This window comes from Delphinus delphis, chromosome 14, assembly GCF_949987515.2.
Source record: "Delphinus delphis chromosome 14, mDelDel1.2, whole genome shotgun sequence".
NCBI classification, from domain to species: domain Eukaryota; kingdom Metazoa; phylum Chordata; class Mammalia; order Artiodactyla; family Delphinidae; genus Delphinus; species Delphinus delphis.
The window spans coordinates 51,490,463-51,509,872 of record NC_082696.1 but is presented as its reverse complement, the minus strand read 5'-3'; the positions used below and the strand labels follow the sequence as shown (position 1 = coordinate 51,509,872).

At 48.1% G+C, this 19,410-nt stretch overlaps 1 protein-coding gene across 2 annotated transcripts in view; it reads right to left on the bottom strand.

Moving 5' to 3' along the window:
• Positions 1–12,665: 12,665 nt before the first annotated feature.
• Positions 12,666–19,410, bottom strand: part of BEND3 (BEN domain containing 3) — a 34,179-nt gene continuing 27,434 nt past the window's right edge. For both annotated transcript variants that reach the window (XM_060030150.1, XM_060030149.1), the window contains exon 4: positions 12,666–18,767. In XM_060030150.1, coding sequence (XP_059886133.1) covers positions 16,521–18,767 — 2,247 coding nt within the window. In that variant the 3' untranslated portion in view covers positions 12,666–16,520. The remainder of the gene's footprint in view (positions 18,768–19,410) is intronic.

Sequence of the window (19,410 nt, the reverse complement as noted above, 5' to 3'; positions counted from 1 at the left end):
GTAATAGAAAGGACACACACATAATACACATCATCTAAGAAAAGGGCATCTGCATAAATAAACTGGTTTGTAGATTCCCAGGAGCAGTGTGCTAGCACTGGAAGGGTTGGCTCAAATAGACTTATTAGACTCTGTTGTGTCATAAAGACCAACTATGTCTGGGTCCTTTTATTTGCCCTCCAGGAATTCTTGAGAATTCAGGTTAACTGATACAGAAGGGAAACTTCTGTAGCCCAAAACAGTGAGATGTTTGGTCACATGAGTCTGGAAGTCTTACCAGCTCAGATTTCAGAGGAACTCAGGAAAATTGATTTTTATTTGAAAGCTTAAATCAGCTCTCAGGAAGCAATAATATATACTGTGCAGTGTAACAGAAGGAATTTTTCTATTTTACCACTTGTTAATTAGGCTTTTACATCAGTGAAAATAGTATAATTAATTTCAACACGAGTTAATTATGAGTTTTAATTTAGGAGATTATAGTAATGATGATGCTTTTTCTCATTTTCTTCACCTCTCTGTGCCTTTCTATCTCTCCTTCCCTGCCACCCTCTCTCCCTCCCTTCTCTTGATTGCTCTTTGGAAAGTAATAGAAAGCCAACTAAGTCTTGCATGGTGAGGGGCAGCATGACCTGGTGATATATGTCAGGGGTCCTAGTTTTTAGGCTCTATCTTGCCCTTAGCAAGTTTGGTTACCTTGGTTATATTCTGGCCTTAACCTCTCTGAGCTTCAGCTTCTTCACTGGTCAGGAAGGGATCAGGATACTAATTTCCTTACCTTGTTGAGTTCAGTCTTCAGAAGAGTTAAAATGTGTTGTGTGAGGCAAGATGAGTTGATAGTAGCTAGAAAGCAGGAAGGCCCATTTGAAAGGCTGTTGGAAGCTCTGTTGGTAATTAAGTACCTCACCTTAGCTGGTGGGATTTGACCCATTACAGGCTTCTCTGTTTTTAAAAATCAAAATAAGCAAAAAGACGTCTGATGGTGGAGACTGTTGGTTTGGTCATACCACATGGCAAAATCTGATCTCTCATAGTTGTCTACAGCACAGGGATTTAGAACATATTTATGAAACAGCAGAAACAAAAGCAATTCATAAAGATTTATGGAACTCTTGCAGCTCACTCTGTGATAGCCGCTTTATAAATGCCATCCTGGCAAGGCCTCCGCAGTGAACATGTGACCAACATGATGAAAAACTTAAAAGATTTGGATGTTTCTAATTCAGTGCTTCTCAACCTGGCATGATTTTACCCCCCTGGGGACATTTGGCAATGTCTGGAGATATTTTTGTCTGTCACAACTGAGGGGGAGGGGGTGGGATGGGCGTCAAATGGGTAGAGACAGGTGATGCTGCTAAACATCGTACAGTGTACAGATAGTCCCCACAACACAGAATGATCAGACCTTACATGTCAGTGCTACTGAGGCTGAGATGCCCTGCTCTAGTGGGGTGACAAGAATTCTTTCTTTCAATAGGTCTGGCTTTCACAGCAATCAGACAAAAAAGTAATAAAAGATATCCAAATCGGAAGGGAAGAGGTAAAACTGTTATTATATGTAGATGACATGATACTCTCTATACAGAATACCCTGAGACTTCACACAAAAACTATTAGAACTGATAAATGAATTCAACAATATAGCAGGATACAAGACTAATATACAGAAACCTGTTGCATTTCTTTACACTAACAATGAAATATCAGAAAGTTAAAAAAAAAAAATCTCGTTTAAAATCACTTCAAAAGAAAAACAAAAACACGCAGTGGTTGAGAGTCCGCCTGCTGATGCAGGGAACACGGGTTCGTGCCCCGTTCTGGGAAGATCCCATATGCTGCGGAGCGGCTGGGCCTGTGAGCCATGGCCGCTGAGCCTGTGCGTCCGGAGCCTGTGCTCCGCAACGGAAGAGGCCACAACAGTGAGAGGCCCGCATACCGCAAAAAGAACCCCACAAAAAACAAACAAAAAAAAACACAAAAAAACCCAAATACCTAGGGGCTTCCGTGGTGGCGCAGTGGTTAAGAATCCGCCTGCCAGTGCAGGGGACACGGGTTTGAGGCCTGGTCCGGGAAGATCCCACATGCTGCGGAGCAACTAAGCCTGTGAGCCACAACTCCCGAGCCTGTGCTCTAGAGCCCACGAGGCACAAGTACTGAAGCCTGCGTGCCTAGAGCCTGTGCTCCGCAGCAAGAGAGGCCACCACAGTGAGAAGCCCGTGCACCACAACAAAGAGTAGCCCCCACTTGCCGCAACTAGAGAAAGTCTGCGCACGGCAATGAAGACCCAACGCAGCCAAAAATAAATAAAATTAAAAACAAAAAACCACAAATACCTAGGAATAAACCTAACCAAAGAGATTAAAGACTTATACGCTGAGAACTATAACACATTGGTAAAGGAAATTGAAGATGATTCAAGGAAATGAAAAGATATCCCATGTTCTTGGATTGGAAGGATTAATATTGTTAAATTAATATTGTTAAAATGGCCATACTACCCAAAGCAATCTACAGATTGAATGCAATCCATATCAAATTACCCATGACATTTTTCACAGAACTAGGACAAATAATCCTAAAATTTATGTAGAACTACAAAAGCAATCCTGAGGAAAAAGAATGAAGCTGAAGGCATAATCCTTACTTCAGACGGTACTAGAAACTTACAGTAATCAAAACAGTGTGGTATTGGCACAAAAACACATATAGATCAATGTACAGAATAGAGAGCCTAGAAATAAACACACACTTATGGTCAATCTTAAAAGAGGCAAGAATATACGATGGAGAAAAGACAGTCTCTTCGGCAAGTGGTGTTGGGAAAGTTGGATAGCCGCATGTAAATCAATGAAGTTAGGACACACCCTCACACCATACACAAAAATAAACTTGGAATGGCTTAAAAATACAAGACATGACACCATAAAACTCCTAGAAGGTAACATAGGCAAAACATTCTTTGACATAAGTCATACCAACGTTTTCTTAGGTCAGTTTACCAAGGCTATAGAAATAAAAGCAGGGGCTTCCCTGGTGGCGCAGTGGTTAAGAATCCGCCTGCCAATGCAGGGGACACGGGTTCAAGCCCTGGTCTGGGAAGATCCCACATGCTGTGGAGCAACTAAGCCTGTGTGCCACAGCTACTGAAGCCTGTGTGCCTGGAGCCTGTGCTCCGCAACAAGAGAAGCCACTGCAATGAGAAGCCCTTGGCAACTAGAGAAAGCCCGTGGACAGCCACGGAAGACCTGACGCAGCCAATAAATAAATAAATAAAATAAATCTATTTAAAAAAAAATAAAAGCAAAAATAAATGGGGCCTAATCAAACTTATAAGGGTTTTTTAAAATATATATTTATTTATTTATTTGGCTGCGCTGGCTCTTTGCTGCTGCATGCGGGATCTTCGTTGAGGTGTGCAGGATCTTTAGTTGCAGCATGTGAACTCTTAGTTGCAGCATGTGGGATCTATTTCCCTGACCAGGGATCGAACCCAGGCCCCCTGCATTGGGAGTGTGGAGTCTTAGCCACTGGACCACCAGGGAAGCCCCCAAACTTTTTTAAAAAATTAATTTATTTTTGGCTGCATTGGGTCTTTGTTGCTGCACACAGGCTTTCTCTAGTTGCAGCGAGTAGGGACTACTCTTTGATGTGGTGTGTGGGCTTCTTATTGCGGTGGCTTCTCTTGTTGTGGAACATGGGCTCTAGGCACGTGGGTTTCAGTAGTTGTGGCATGCGGGCTCTAGAGCGTAGGCTCAGTAGTTGTGGCGCATGGGCTCAGTTGCTCTGCGGCATGTGGAATCTTCCTGGACCAGGGTTCAAACCCGTGTCCCCTGCATTGGCAGGCAGATTCTTAACCACTGCGCCACCAGGGAAGTCCGGGAAGTCCCCAAACTTACAAGCTTTTGCACAACAAAGGAAACCATAAACAAAAAAGGAAAAGACAACCTACAGACTGGGAGAAAATATTTGTAAATGATGTGACCAACAAGGGCTTAATTTCCAAAATATACAAACAGCTCATACAACTCAATAACAAAAACAAAACAATGCAATCAAAAAATGAGCAGACCTAAATAGACATTTCTCCAAAGAAGACGCACAGATGGCCAACAGGCACATGAAAAGATGCTCAACATCGCTAATTATAGAAATGTGAATCAAAACTACAGTGAGGTGCCACCTCATACAGGTCAGAATGGCCATCATTAAAAAGTCCATAAACAGGGCTTCCCTGGTGGCACAGTGGTTAAGAATCCTCCTGCCAATGCAGAGCACACGGGTTCGAGCCCTGGTCTGGGAAGATCCCACATGCCACAGAGCAACTAAGCCCGTGTGCCACAACTACTGAAGCCCGCGTGCCTAGAGCCCGTGCTCCGCAACAACAGAAGTCACCACAATGAGAAGCCCGTGCACTGTGATGAAGAGTAGCCCCCACTCGCCGCAACTAGAGGAAGCCTGCACACAGCAACGAAGACCCAATGCAGCCAATAAATAAAGAATAAAATATATTCTTTAAAAAAAAAAGTCCATAAACAATAAATGCTGGAGAGGGTGCGGAGAAAAGGGAACCCACCTACACTGTTGGTGTGGGAATGTAAGTTGGTGCAGCCACTATGGAAAACGGTATGGAGCTTCCTCAAAAAACTAATAATAGAGTTGCCATATGATCCAGAAATCCCACTCCTGGGCATATATCCAGAGAAAACACTATTTGAAAAGATGCATGCACCCCAATGTTTATTGCAGCACTATTTACAATAGCCAAGACATGGAAACAACCCAAGTGCCCATTGACAGATGAATGGATAAAGAAGTGGTATATATATATACAATGGAATAAGATTCAGCCATAAAAAAAGAATGAAATATTGCCATTTGCAGCAACATGGATGGACACAGAGATTATCATCATACTAAGTGAAGTAAGAGAAAGACATATGATATCACTTATATGTGGAATCTAAAAAATAATACAAATGAACTTATTTACAAAACAGAAACAGACTCACAGACATAGAAAACAAATTTATGGTTACCAAAGGAGAGGAGGGGCAAATTCGGAGTATGGGATTAACAGATACAATCTACTACACATAAAATAGATAAACAACAAGGATTTACTGCATAGCACAGGGAAATACATTCAATATCTTATATAATGGAAAAGAATCTGAAAAACGTATACATATATATGTGTGTGGGTATATATATGTATATATACATATATATATATATTTGGATCACTTTGCTGTACAACTGAAACTAACACAATATTGTAAATCAACTATACTTCAATTAAAAAAATAATAAAAATAAAAAATATCTGGCTTTCCCAGGAAAGTTTGAAAATGCTTCTAGTGTATGTTTGCAGTTTTTAAGGATGAACAATTTAAAGTTATGACTATTTTTGTAGAGCAGGGGTCCCCAACCCCTGGGCTGCGGACTGGTACCAGTCTGAGGTCTGTTAGGAACTGGGCCGCACAGTAGGAGGTGAGTGGCGGGCGAACAAGCGAAACTTCATCTGCCGCTCCCCATTGCTCCCCATAGCTCGCACTGCCACATGAACCCAACACCCACCCCCCTGGCCGTGGAAAATTTGTCTTCCATGAAACCAGTCCCTGGTGCCAAAAAGTTGGGGACTGCTGCCGTAGAGGCCTATCCAATCCTTTTACCAGTAATGGTTAATCCCTTCAAAGAAATAGCTCTCCCCTGGGCAGTGTGACGCTAATTGCATTTCTCTGCCAAATAGCATTTACCATGTTCCATGGAAAATTATATAGACGGCTAGGCAATAGTTTCATTATTTTTTTAGCATTTTGGGGAGAAAAGTAGACATTTGGGGGAAAATTCTTAGGTCATAGTTTATTTGGTCAATAATGATTGAGGGAATAGAAACTACCATTTTTCAAGAAACTAAAAACAAAACAGATTTCCTTTGGAGAGGTGGTGTATATTCTGTGAACTTTCTTAAAGGGTGTGCAATGTATACGAGGCAAGTAAAGAGACACTCTACGGAAGTCCTGCCTTATCTTGGTCGTATGTATTTTGGCTTTCAAAAAGTTACTGTCAGAATTAGATAGATAACCAACAAGGACCTACTGTATAGCACAGGGAACTCTACTGAATATTCTGGGATAACTTAGAAAAGAATCTAAAAAGGAGTGAATATATGTATATGTATAACAATCACTTTGCTGTACACCTGAAACGAACACAACATTGTAAATCAACTATACTCCAATAAAATAAAAATAAAAAAAATTAAAAGTTACTGCCAGGGTTATCAGTCGGCTTACTGACCATCTTGAGAAATTAGAAACTCCATCGAGCAGACTCCATAGAGCAGAATGTGAGCATCGCCCAAATGGCTTCTGAGTCATATGGGTGGCTTAAGATGAGCCACGGTAGCAGGATTTTCACCTTGGAAATCAGCAAGCACCGTGAAACAGAATGGATTTTTCCCTTGGAGAGCCAGTTGTCACACATTTACCAGCACACCCCTAGGTGGAATAGGGAGGTGCACCCACAAGAGTTTCCACTGGGAGATGCCGGGGCACCAGCACCCACCCTCCAAGTTCTTCTTTCAAGTTATCTTTTCTCTTTTCTTGTTCTCACATCGTTCCACATGTCCTCCCCCCTTACTTTAGCTAACCATTCTAATGTGCTTAATGTGTATCTTTTTGCTGGTATGCAGTCTTATAAAATGTTTTGTTGTTCTGTGCACATATTATAAATATATTTATATATTATAATTATTATATTATAAATAAAATAAAATATATTTTAAATTTCATAAATGACATTACTATATATTTCACTTTGTATCTTACTTTCTTCACTAAGCCCATCCATGGCGCTCTAGGCACATCTAATCCATTGCTTCTCACTGCTGCCTAATAAATACTGAAGTACATCCACCACATTTTGCCCACCCACTCTCCCAGTGACATTCTCCCACCCAACTCCCCTCACCACAAAAAACACAGTGCTGCTTTCTCTCCAGGATGGCTGCACCAGGATGCCCTCCCACCAGCAATACCCAAAGTACCTATAGACTCATAGCCTCACCCAGCCCCTGGCATGACCCAGCTTTCTAATTTTTGCCAGTCTAATTATGAGTATAAAGAGATACAGTTAGTTTGACATACACTCTTCGTAAGTTCTCTCCACAGCCTGTGCTTCTGCCTTTTGGTAGCTGCTACAACCAGTCTGTGCTTGGCATTTCTCTGAGGGCTCTGAAATTGGACACAGCTTTCTGAGACGGCCCCTCTCCCGTCCTCTCAAAGACACGCTTGATGGCCCGTTCTTGTTTTAAGATTTTTTTTGTTCGTTATTAGTTAACAGACCAGGTATGTCAAAAGATGGATGGTGAAAGTCAACAATTTTGCAAGATCCTGAGGACATGGGTCACTCACAATGCACTTCTTGATTCCCTTGTGGAGATGTCAACTGTATCCAATGGACCTTCGATCCTAGGACTTTATCCTTAAAGTTGGAGGAACCTTCCCCAGGCCAGACAAGTGAAGGCCCAAAGACTGATTGCAGTCAGAGTAGAACAGCAAGTATCTAAAATGGGCAATTTCTGTTTAGAAGTCTGGACTGGTAAAGCCCATTTCTGGAGTCCCACTCAGAGGGGTTGCTTATATTAGATACTTCCCCACAGAATGTGTAGGGAATTTTCTTTAGGATTGTAGGGGAAATCCCTTAACTCTTGATTCTGAGACAGATAAATCTAAGGTGAGGCTACAATAATAGCAGCCAATTCTTTGGACTCAAGCAATCAGTATTAATTACCTGAAGACAAGGCAGCCGTCACCATATGCTGAAGGATATGCCTTGTCATGCCTGGCACCGTGCCTGCACTGCGATATCAGCTGGTCAGATACAATGGGGAGACTTGGGTTTAATACCTCACGTCAGAAAGAGCAGGATACCTAGCAACTGTGTTTCAGCCTGTGAGAGACAGGAGACTCAGGAACCTGCACTCCGGCAGGTGTACCTCAGGCCAAAGCCTGACCCTGTCCTCCTGCCACGGCCTCAGCCGTCTGCACCCGGGCAGAGCCGATGTCCTCAACCTGCTTATACCCACATGCATCTTGAAAATCAACCGAAGGCAAGAGGCATCATGTTTTATACTGTTTACCATCAGACCCTTCTCTCCAAGCTCAAACAGGCTTCGTACCTACCAACGAACAAGGCTTGCTAGAATCATGAAACGGTGCCCGGGAGATAGTAGAGGTTACAAATATTTTTGCTAAATGAATGAACTTCCTTTAGAGGCAGAGATGATTCTTAACTGCATGCCTTGTTCTATTTCCTGTGGCATTGAGAGGTTTCCTGAGTCAGATACTCTGACTGGGGTGGATCCAGGAGCTCAGCGACTGTGGACAGTCAGCAAAACCCCAAGTTAAACAGCCGGGAACCACCAGGCAGACAGACGAACAGATTTAGTCCACACAGCTACATAAGCGGCAGCGTGGAAATCAAGAGCACAAACTGGGGAGTCAGCCTGGCCATCGTTAGAGGCTCCCAGCTCTGCCAGCATTGTGACCTTGACCAAGTTACTTAACCTCTGAAAGCATCCCCATCTGTAAGATGGGGAATACAAATATCTATCCCACAGGGTTTCCGTGAGGAATAAATGAAATAACGTACGTCACACCCCTAGCACATTCCTGATCCATTGCAGGAGCTTAGAGACTGGGAGCTCTTCTGAAAAACACGACTCCCTATAATTTAAGGCCCCACCGTCACTTCTGAATACACAGCTGCCACACTGCAGAAGCTTCTGGAAGGAAAAGCTGTGGCATTCCATGTTCTCAACCTCTGTCAAGGACACAGTTCACCATCTGGACTACACACTCTAGAAGAACAAACAAATTCCTGCTCTTTAAAATAAAAGCAATGGGGCTTCCCTGGTGGCGCAGTGGTTGAGAGTCCGCCTGCCGATGCAGGGACACGGGTTCGTGCCCCGGTCCGGGAAGATCCCACATGCCGCGGAGCGGCTGGGCCCGTGAGCCATGGCCGCTGAGCCTGCGCGTCCGGAGCCTGTGCTCTGCAACGGGAGAGGCCACAACAATAAGAGGCCCACATACAGCAAAAAAAAAAAAAAAAAAAAAAAGCAATGGACAGGCCTCCCCCTGCAGAAATGTTCTGGCAAAAGCTACCACGTTTGGCCAGTGACCCTAAGCCCTGATGCTGAAGCATTTGTAAACCTGCCTCTTCCCACTGACCTGAAAGCTAAGATTTCGTTTATCACTAGTTAAGAAGTCAGGATGGCAAGGTGACTAGAACACCAGCAGAGGAAGGCAGCCTTACTGGGCTGAGAAGGCAGAGTTCAACACGATTGTATCAGAACAGAATATTCCCCTCCCTACTTAGAACAGGTGAAGAGTTTCTTCTTTTCGTACGGATCCAAGGACAATTTGGTGAAAACAAAGTCATCCAGCCCTGGACTAATTCTGCAGGTTCACGAAACTCCTCCTCCTCCTCTAGTTCCAGCCCCATTGGCTTCCTTTTATTGTTTCCTAAGGGGTTCTTCTTGTACCCCAAAGCTTGTTTGCATGCTGAACTTTTCACCTAATTAATTCCTCATTTTCAAATCTAGGCTAGTCATCCATTTCCTTGGGGAAGTTTTTTTTTTTTTTTTTTTTTTTCCAGTACGCGGGCCTCTCATTACTGTGGCCTCTCCGGTTGCGGAGCACAGGCTCCAGACGCGCAGGCTCAGCGGCCATGACTCACGGGCCCAGCCGCTCCGCGGCATGTGGAATTTTCCCGGACCGGGGCACGAACCCGTGTTCCCTGCATCGGCAGGCGGACTCTCAACCACTGCGCCACCAGGGGAGCCCGGGGAAGTTTTTCCTGACAACTCCAACAAGGACCAGTCTACCTGTTTCACAGTATTAAGTACTCCTCATTAGTAAACTTATAATTTGTAATTTTAAAAAAGGTCAGTTTTATTTGAACACAACAGGAAACCACTTATTTCAGCTCAGATCTATTTCTACTAATCAGTAAAGTGCTAAGCCTTCAGTTTCTGAGATGTACACAGTGTATTTTTCGAAGTCACTGTCATGCAGTGGTTCTGCAGCCCCTGGACACAGCACCAGCACGACCTGGGAACTCTTTAGAAATGCAAATGCTTAGGCACCACCCCAGTCAGACAGAATCAGAACCCCTGGGGTAACGTGCCCTCTGGTGGTTCTGCCCCTTAGTGGATGCTGATGGAGTCCCACCCAGATTCCCTTTCCAGCGCACCCATGCCCTTGCTGCTGAGAGCCAGCTAACCACTCACAATGGCCCTTCTGGAACACTGCCCTTGGCAAAGGGAGCCACCCTGCCAGGCGAGCTACCCCTTTCCCTGGAGAAGACCTCACCGACCAACTGGCCCGTTGGCTGCACCTGGTACTAATTCTGCCAAACAATTCATGTTCTAGGGCCTCCCAGTGGCTGGCAATGAGGCCGGACTGCAGAGGAGACCACACTCTCGCTCACAGCCTTCCCTGGGCCCGTCCTGCTTCCCATCTACTGGGAGCAGGTCCTCAATCAACTGCACAAGAATCCTAGTCTCAGGCTCTGCTTCCTAAGGAATCTGATCCATGGCAGTCACTTTCACTATCTCAAAAAATTTACTCTTACCAGAACATGTCTGTCCACAATTGCCACAATTATTTCACCCAGGGCAGTTTGAGAACCGGCACCCCCATATCTAAGATCAGACAAACTGGGGCTTAGAGGATGTGGGTGACAGGACACCACTGACTTGTAACTGGTCTCGGGTCTGAATCTCTGTGTATTGTGTGTGGCGCAGGGGTGTTTAGTTTCTGAGATGGTACGGCGGAACGAGACAAACTTGGGTTCAAATCCTGACACTGAAGTTTGCCAGTTGTGTGAACTTGGCCGGTAAACCTTTCTGCTACTTCACCACAAAACGGAGATAATGGCATTGCCCAAGACACTGAGTTTTTATGAGAATTAAATGAGATAACACACATACCCTTCAGGGCCTTAGCTTTCTTGTCTCAACCGGCTTAATTAGGGAACTTACGTCACAGGGTTCCGGGATGATTGCAAGCCGCGATCCAGGTGCAACTCTCAGCGGTGTGCCTCGGCACTGTTGTATATACTCAATGAATGTTAGGTATGCCCAACACTGCCGTCACAGCAAGCAGACAATGAATGTTCGTTCCCACCACTGGCCGAAGGATTTTAGATTTCTCTGGAAGCTCTCTTAAAGAGTCCATTGCATCCCACCGTTCCAAACTTCAGGATAATTTGGTGTGGCGCTCTTATTTCTGAGAACTGCTTTTACAAGTGAAACCACATATACTGAAATTCTCTGATTTTTTTTTTGCAAGACCAACAGAAGCAAAGCAAAAACAGAAGCAAAGAGTTCAGCTTTTTTTTTTAACAGTTCAGCTTTTTGTTAAATGTGTTACGTTTAGTCAAAAAAAAAAAAGCCTGTGTCATCATCAGACTCCTCAGATTCTTCTTTCTTTGCTTCTGCTTTCTTCTCCTCAGCTGGGGCAGCGGCGCTGGAGTGGGCAGGACCGCCTGCTTCTCCTGCTGGACCGGTCCGCCTGCCCCCCACCTTGCAGATGAGGCTCCCGAGGTTGACACTGGCCAGAGCCTCGGCAAACAAGCCTGGCCAGAAAGGCTCGATATTTACGCGGGCTGCTTTAATGAGAGCATTGATCTTACCCTCCGTGGCCGTCACGTCACTCGCCGTGCAGACCGGGGGCCGAGTAGATGCAGGCGAGCTCGGAGACCGAGGCCGTGGCGCGGGCGAGCGCTGGGCGGCGGGGTGCCGGCCGCGGCGCCAGTCGCGGCGCCAGTCGCGGCTGAAGGGCGGGCCTCACCCCCGTGCGGCCTCCGCTTCCTCGGAAGCACCGAGCACCTTCTCGGCAGCTGAGGAAAGGCACTTTTTTCTTTTCTTTTGGTTGAAAACAGAGATACCCACAGCCAGAACGGACCTAAAGAATTTAGCCTTCCTTCAAGTCTTGCTTAAACCTGCTCACGGAGTAAATGTCTGAGGCTCCAGCCCCGACCAGCCCTGACCTGCGCGAGGCTTACAGCACAGGTGTCAGGACTCAGGACTGAGCGCTCACGCCCTGGAGGCGGCGGGCTCCAATCGCAGGCCACGACTCACTTCAGGCCGCGCGAACCCCGGGTCCAAAACAGTGTTGCTCTGATAGCTTGAAACCTTATTTTCACTGTGAAATAGTATTTAATGATTTATAATTCGCCAAAGAGGCGAGAAAAAAACATGCATCCTTTTGTTACCAGTTAATAATACGTTAGCTTTGAGGAACGAAATCTCATTTAATCCAAAGTGGAAAAAAAAGAGTGAACTGAAGCTCTGCTAGTTTATCAGCAGGGCGAGTCTGGCACCCGACCAGGAAAGGGGGGCAGTCAGCCGCGCCCCTACTGCATGGCCAGGAAGCGGTTTGTGTGGAGACGTCTCAGTCACTCGGCTGTGACAAACTGCACCCCGATAGCCAGAGCGCGTTAAGTCCGAGAGGCCGAGGTGCCCCGAGTGCCCGCGCCCTCCCCGGGGACGAGGGGGGAGGGGGGAGGCCGCACGCAAAGACAGACAGACCCAGACGTTCCGAGAGACCTCTGCCTTAAGAAAATAAGATGTTACGAGACCATATATTTTCTATTTTTATAACATTTTATATAACTCATAAAACAGTGCTTGTATAAAAATTCACACAAAGTTGCTAGAGAGCATACAATTTCCAAAATTGTCCTGGGTTTTTGTTACATTCAGTTTTCTAAGGATGCACTCAAATCAATGGTAAAATGCAGACATTATGCGATATTTCATTATCTTTGGTAAAACTATACTCATTATTTTGTCTCCTCACAGTATTAATTCTGATATCCACTTTGTGCAGGGTCTGCTGTCACTAGGATGTCAGAAGAACATTAAGGCTGGATCTACAAGAGGCAAGTATCTCCACGTGACAGTCGGAGCCCCTCGGCCCCCGCCCCCTGCCCACTCCGTATCACCATCTACACAGCGAGGCAGGGTAAGAGCCCAATGGCCTCCAGTCCGGGGTCTCGAGACCCTCCTCCTCAGTCAGGCAAGAAGTAAACATCTGGGGGCAAAGGTGAAAACTGAGGCCATCTCTGCAGGAAAGCGAGTGGCCATGCTGTGGTAGGGTAGGCCAGTGACTCTTCGCATTTAAACAGCGAATCCCTTCACCACTAAGTAGATCCCATTGGTTGGTCGATGATTGCTGCTGAGGTGGAGCCCCTCCCCCCCAACTTAAAAAGAAAGGAAGGTTTGGAGCCAACACTGAAGGGGGAAGGGGCACACTAACACCCATGACACTGGACACGACTTTATTCCCTGTCAAACGTGTGTGGTCATGTAGACACAGCCAAAGTGAACTGAAGCAGGATTAGAACACTTAGTACATTCATGACTATCTTCATACATTCTTTTAAAACTTACTAACAGAGGAAAACAAGGGACACTACCACCTACTGTGACTTGCTATTTTACTCAATATCAGAATGTATCTGTGCTACTTCCTTAGTCCTCTGGACATGAGGGGGGAGAAATTCCAAAAAAAGCAAACAAGTAAAAATCAAAGAATTTAGATGCGGAGGGAGAAGGGGTTTTGCCAACAGATTTTATGGAAAACATTAAATTTTGAAAAAGAATTAGTATTTTGTACTTCTATTGCTTCGTGTAAAAAAAACTGTCCCTGGAGCCCACCTGTATGGCTGGAGCTCTGAGGACACCACAGAGACAGACACGGGACCCACAGGCGGTTCCTGATGAGTCAGTCCAGAGAGACAAGAAACAGGTCACAGAGTGTGTCCACCTCTCTTCACTGGAAGGGACTCTAAGATTTGGGGGGAAGAAGCCCTACAAGGAAAGGTATTAAGGAAACCACCAAAACACGGTTTCCAAAAACTGAACATGCGTTAGGTTCTAAAGAGACATAGTTTGTTCCTAGAACCTTGTTGATGTCTCTATCGTGGGTAGATAGGATGATTTTTTTTTTTTAATTATTAAATGATTGTGCTTCTGAAGTTGCAGGGTCACATTCCACCCTCCAGAAAGCAGGGCAGTTTTCACATGGCTTGGAATCCTCTTGGATACATCCTAGAGACCAGAACAAATTCCATGGCACCCTCGCGCCCACAGGGCTGGTGAGTGAGAGAGCGCCACTGCCGTCTTTGGGTGTGTGCGCGCGCACAGGCATGCATTTATGTGCTGGAGAGACTAAGGCATAGAGAAAGGCCCAGGAGAGGGGGAAGTGAGTCTCTGGCTGCTCCAGTCCTCCTCCTTTCCAGGCACAAAGAGGTTGAGCTTGTTATTCATGTCGGTCCCCTTCCTCTCACTTCAGTTTTCTACTAAGAAATGTGTGTGTGCACATGTGGGTGTGTGGGGAGACAGTCATTTATTAAGTCCCTGTGCATTTCTAAATTGCAATAATTCAGGTCTGCAGTTTCAATAGAAATAATCTGTAAATGACATTTAAAAGCAAATTTACTAAAATTAGATCAGCAACTTGACACTGCTCAGAATCTTGTCATATTAAAAAAAAAACTGCCCGCTGGGTGCAGGCAAAATTCTGTCATACAGCCACTGAAACTGAAGTCCTTATCTGTATGAAGAAAAGTCATAGACTGTTTCTATTATTTCTGCATTTTAAGGTAGCAAAATATAAAGCCATTAGATTATTAAATCTGTAACATTCCACAAGGGTTTTAGGACTACCCTGTGTGATTCAATTCATTTTCTAGCTTTCTGGTATGATGTACTGTGTTTGGGTTAGACTGTTTCCTTTCCCCCTTAGGCACTGGCCCCCACAGTCAGGTAGGTAAAAGTATTGTTTTTATATTAAGGACTTTACCTGTTGGGGAGTTTCCTCCAGGTTGGAATCCTGGAGAGCATGCCGCTGGCCTGGAGCAATGTGACCTTCCCGACCAGGGGAGAGAAAAGAGGTGTCTCATCCCGAGGCCAAGGGACCAGCCAGATGTAGGACAGCAGGACCTTCTGAGGGCCCAGAGGGAAAGCTCTGAGTGGACCCTAGGAAGGGATATGGGAGCCCCATTTGAGATGGCCTGTGTCCTTCCAATACCAGGTATCCCCAAGAGAGCCCAAGGCTTGGGCCCACCCTGAGGAACAAGGATGTGTACTGACTGGAGGAGCTGACACTGAGGTGTGGTGAAGTCACCATACAGCTCCCAGAACCCGGGTTTTGTTTTGTACAAATACACACATGGAAAGTAAACAGTTCTTGGTGAGCCCAAAGGGGCCCATCCTTAAATCAAACAAGATATCCACACACACTTCTCCAAGGTAATGTGTTTGCCCCTCCAACAGCATCCTTGCCTAGAGAGGAGAGGGGGCAGTGGGAGGACACAGCTCAAATGAAGACATTGTGAACGTGTTTCCACGTCTCTCTACATTCATATCCTCATCATCATCATCATCATCATCATCATCATCATCCAGTGTTCTCGTCTACAGAGTGAGCACAATATTCTACCGGCGTGGCAATGTGGCCAGGCCGCCCCCTAAGCCCCTTCCTCGGAACCACAGTGGGAGGGAGAAGGTGACTGACCATGGTCAGAAAGACATCGCACTATTCATCCCTCCACACCGCCATCCAAGAGGCATCCTGACTCTTCCAAAATCCAATGTAAAAGACAAGGTCAGTAAATCCATCTCTGTGCCACCTGAAGCTATTAGCCACAGGCATGATCATGGCCACCTGAAGCTATTAGCCACACGTATGATCATGGCCACCCTGAAGCTATTAGCCACAGGCATGATCATGGCCACCTGAAGCTATTAGCCACAGGCATGATCATGGCCACCTGAAGCTATTAATTAGCCACACACATGATCATGGCCACCTGAAGCTGTCAGCCACAGGCATGATCATGGCCATGGCCACCTGAAGCTATTAGCCACACGCATGATCATGGCCACCTGAAGCTATTAATTAGCCACACACATGATCATGGCACTTCTAAACATTTCATTTATCTGAAACCGTCTTTAAAAAAAAAATTCCCAGCAACTGAATTCATCTTACAGTACTTCATCTCAAATATTTAAAAGATTTTTTTCTAAGTAAAATGGCCTCCACAGAGCCCAATGATTTTCTTAAAAAGGGTTTCTTTTTAACTTAAAAAAAAACTGATAAAAGTGGAAGATGTAAAACGTGGGAAGAGGACCAAGAGGGTTGCTCGATTTGCATTTCAAATTGTGAGGGGACTGGGAGGACACTGCCGAGGAGAGGGAACCCTGACTCCTGAGGCCTCTCTGCTATCACAGCTTGGCCCTCCCCCGACTCTGGCTGTACCACCAGGAACACAGGACAAAAGTCGTAAGTACAAGAGGCCAAATGCGAGGCTCCTTTCTCGCGGCCGTGGCCGGCGGGGCGGCCACGTGTGCAAGTGCAGCAGGCCACTCCCCGCCGACATAAGGTGCGCGGCTGTGGACACGTCGCGGGCTCCGGCAGAACGCTCAGTGCCCGCGGTGCCCATCACTTCTCCACCTTCTTGGCTTTCTTCAGGATGTCGCATTTCTTCCTGTTGGGGCGGCGGCACCGTTCGTCGATGCTGGGGATACATTCATAGTGCCACACCTCCTCCATCTTCTCCACCGGGTACACGGCCTCCACGTAGTGGCGGATGAGCCTCAGCCGCGTGGGGTCCAGCTGCTTCTTGTTGCACGCCCCGGAGTGGTTGTACTGCAGCCGTAGGTTCTCGGCGGTGAAGAGTTCGGGGAAGAGCCTGACGAGCAGCCGCGCGGCGAAGTTGCCCACAGAGAGGCTCTGCTGCACGATCTCGCGAACCTCCTTGTCTGACAGCAGGTATGGCGAAGGCACCGGGAAGTCGGGCGAGGGCACCACCAGCTCATCCAGGGGGATCTTGCAGAAGTCCTTGCTGCTCCTTTCGGGGGGCAGCGGGGGCCCCTCAAATTCCTCCCGGAACCGCTCGGGGTTGATTGCATAGCTGGCCAGGTCCCTGCACTCCGGGCCCGGCACATGGACCTTGCGCTGCTGCTGGTAGGAGCGCCTCTGCTCCGTGTCCCGGCGCCGGCAGCGCTCGTCCAGTTTGCCCACGAACTCCAGTGTCCAGACGCGGTCATTCTTGGCCCGCGGGTAGAGCAGCTGCACGTAGTGGCGGATGAGCTTGATGCGGGACGGGTCCAGCTGCTTCTTGCCCAGCGAGCCGCTGCAGTTGTACTGCTTGCGCAGGTTCTCGTGGGTGAAGAGCTCGGGGAACAGGTGCACGAGCAGGCGTGAGGCAAAGTTGCCAATGGACAGGCTGCTTTCGTAGATGCTGCGCAGCTGCTCCTTGCTGAGCAGGCAGTCGGCGCCAGGCACCTCGAAGTCGGGCTGCGGGATCTCCAGCTTGTCGAAGTCGATGGGCACCAGCCAGATCTTCTTGGACCGCCGGCCGGGCCGCTCGCCCTCGAAGCTGTCTTCCACCTTGACCACGGAGATGTCATCGGGAAGGCTGGAAGAGTCGTAGCAGTCGTCCCGCGGGGGCTCGCCCTCGCTGCCCGCGTCCAGCCCCAGGCCCTCCAGCTCGTCGTTGATGCGCTGGGCGCACTGCTGCAGCCAGGCCTCCTCCTCCTGCATGTCGGGGAAGTAGATCTCCGTGTAGTTGCGGATGATCTGCAGCCTCTGTGCGTCTAGCTCCTGCTTGCCTCCGTCCCCGTAGCAGCTGTACTGCTCGCCCAGCTTTCGGTGGTCGAAGAGCTCGGGGAAGAGCCGGTGCAGAAGGAAGACCGCGAACTCCCCTGGCGACGAGGCTTCGTCCAGGAACTCAGTTAGGTCCTGCGTGTCCACCACGTGGTCCGAGGCGATGGTACTGCTCCGGTCCAGGGACAGGGCCTCCTCCTGGTCTTTGTTGTCCAGGAAGTGGCTGGTGTCCACTTGCTCAGCCTCGAAGAAGCCAGCGACCTGGCCGCCGGGCTGGCTGTCCTCCATTTCCCGTTGGGCCCAGAAGCGGCTGAAGAAGTCGTTCAGCTGGGGCAGGCACTCAGCCTGCCACACAGCCGTGTCCTTCACTGATGGGTAGTAGACCTCCACGTAGTTGCGGATGAGCTGCAGGTGCAGCGACTCCAGCTTCCGCTTGGCCGCAAAGCCGCAGGCGCTGCAGCCCCGGGAGAAGTCCACGTCGCTGAAGAGCTCAGGGAAGAGCTGCACCAGCAGGCGGCAGGCCAGGTCGCCGCCCGACAGGCTCTGGTCCACGATCTGCTTGAGCTCGGCTGCCGTGAGCTGGTACTCGGGGGGCGGCTGGAACTTGGCTACCATCTCGGTGGGGCTCACCTGCTTCTTGATGCGACTCACCTCCAGGGAGAGCAGGTCCACCTTGCTGTGCAGCTGCGACATGTTGGAGGAGAGCGTGTTGAGCATGTAGAACATCTTCTGGATGAGAAAGTAGATGTTGGGGTCACTGTCGGTGGCTGCCGCGGCGCCGCCGCCGTCTCGCTTCTGCGGCTCGTTCAGGAGCCGCAGTGGTGAGGGGCTGTTCCTGGGGTTCGCCTTCTCGAAGAGCTCGAACATGTTAAGCGCGTCTCCGGTGGGAGGGTTCTTCTTCTCCATGATCTTGTGCGAGATGCCATACAAAGGCTTCTTGTAGGAGGGCGTGGTCACGTCGTTGCTGGGCTCCTCCTCGCCCGGCCACGCGGAGCCCGAGCTCTTGCCCCTGCCTGCCTGCTCCCCGTTGCCCTGGCAGGGCGAGCCGTTCTCCCGGTTCCGCATGCCTGCTAGGAGCGCCTGGAAGACAAGAAGTGCGTTAGCTGAGGGTTCTGGTTTAATACCCTAGACACAAAAGAGGGGCCGAGGTCGATCGCAGGAGCCTGTGAGAAAGTGTTTCCCTTGCCCGGGAATCACTCTACCGGTACACAACACACCACTAACATAAACCTGCATCCCAGCACCAAACTTGCTCGCTCTCCCTACTTCCTGAGAGGCTCAGGCTGGACCTCAAAAGCTTCTAATTCCTGTAGGACACAAGCCCTGAACTTCCTGTCTACAAGGCCTGGCAGGAGAGCAAACACATATCCTGGCAAGGCCGGGCAAGAGTCCTCAAGGGATGGGAGAGAGACCCCCGGGCACGGGAAGCGCTCCTGTGGCAGTTCAGCCTTGGGCAGGCCACCTCATTGCCCTGACTGCTCTCAGACAGGGAGGATTCCTGCCAACGGCAGCTCCAGAAGGCAGCAGTGTTGTCCAGTCTGCAGCCTCTAGGAGAACAGGTGTCTCCACTCTGGACAGCTCCCAAGATGCCTGGTGTTGAGCACGGAAGAACTGGGGTCCAGCAGTCTCCAACCTTTTTGGCACCAGGGACCGGTTTCATGGAAGGCAATTTTCCCATGGACAGTGGTGGGCTGGGGGATGGTTCAGGCGGTGATGTGAGTGA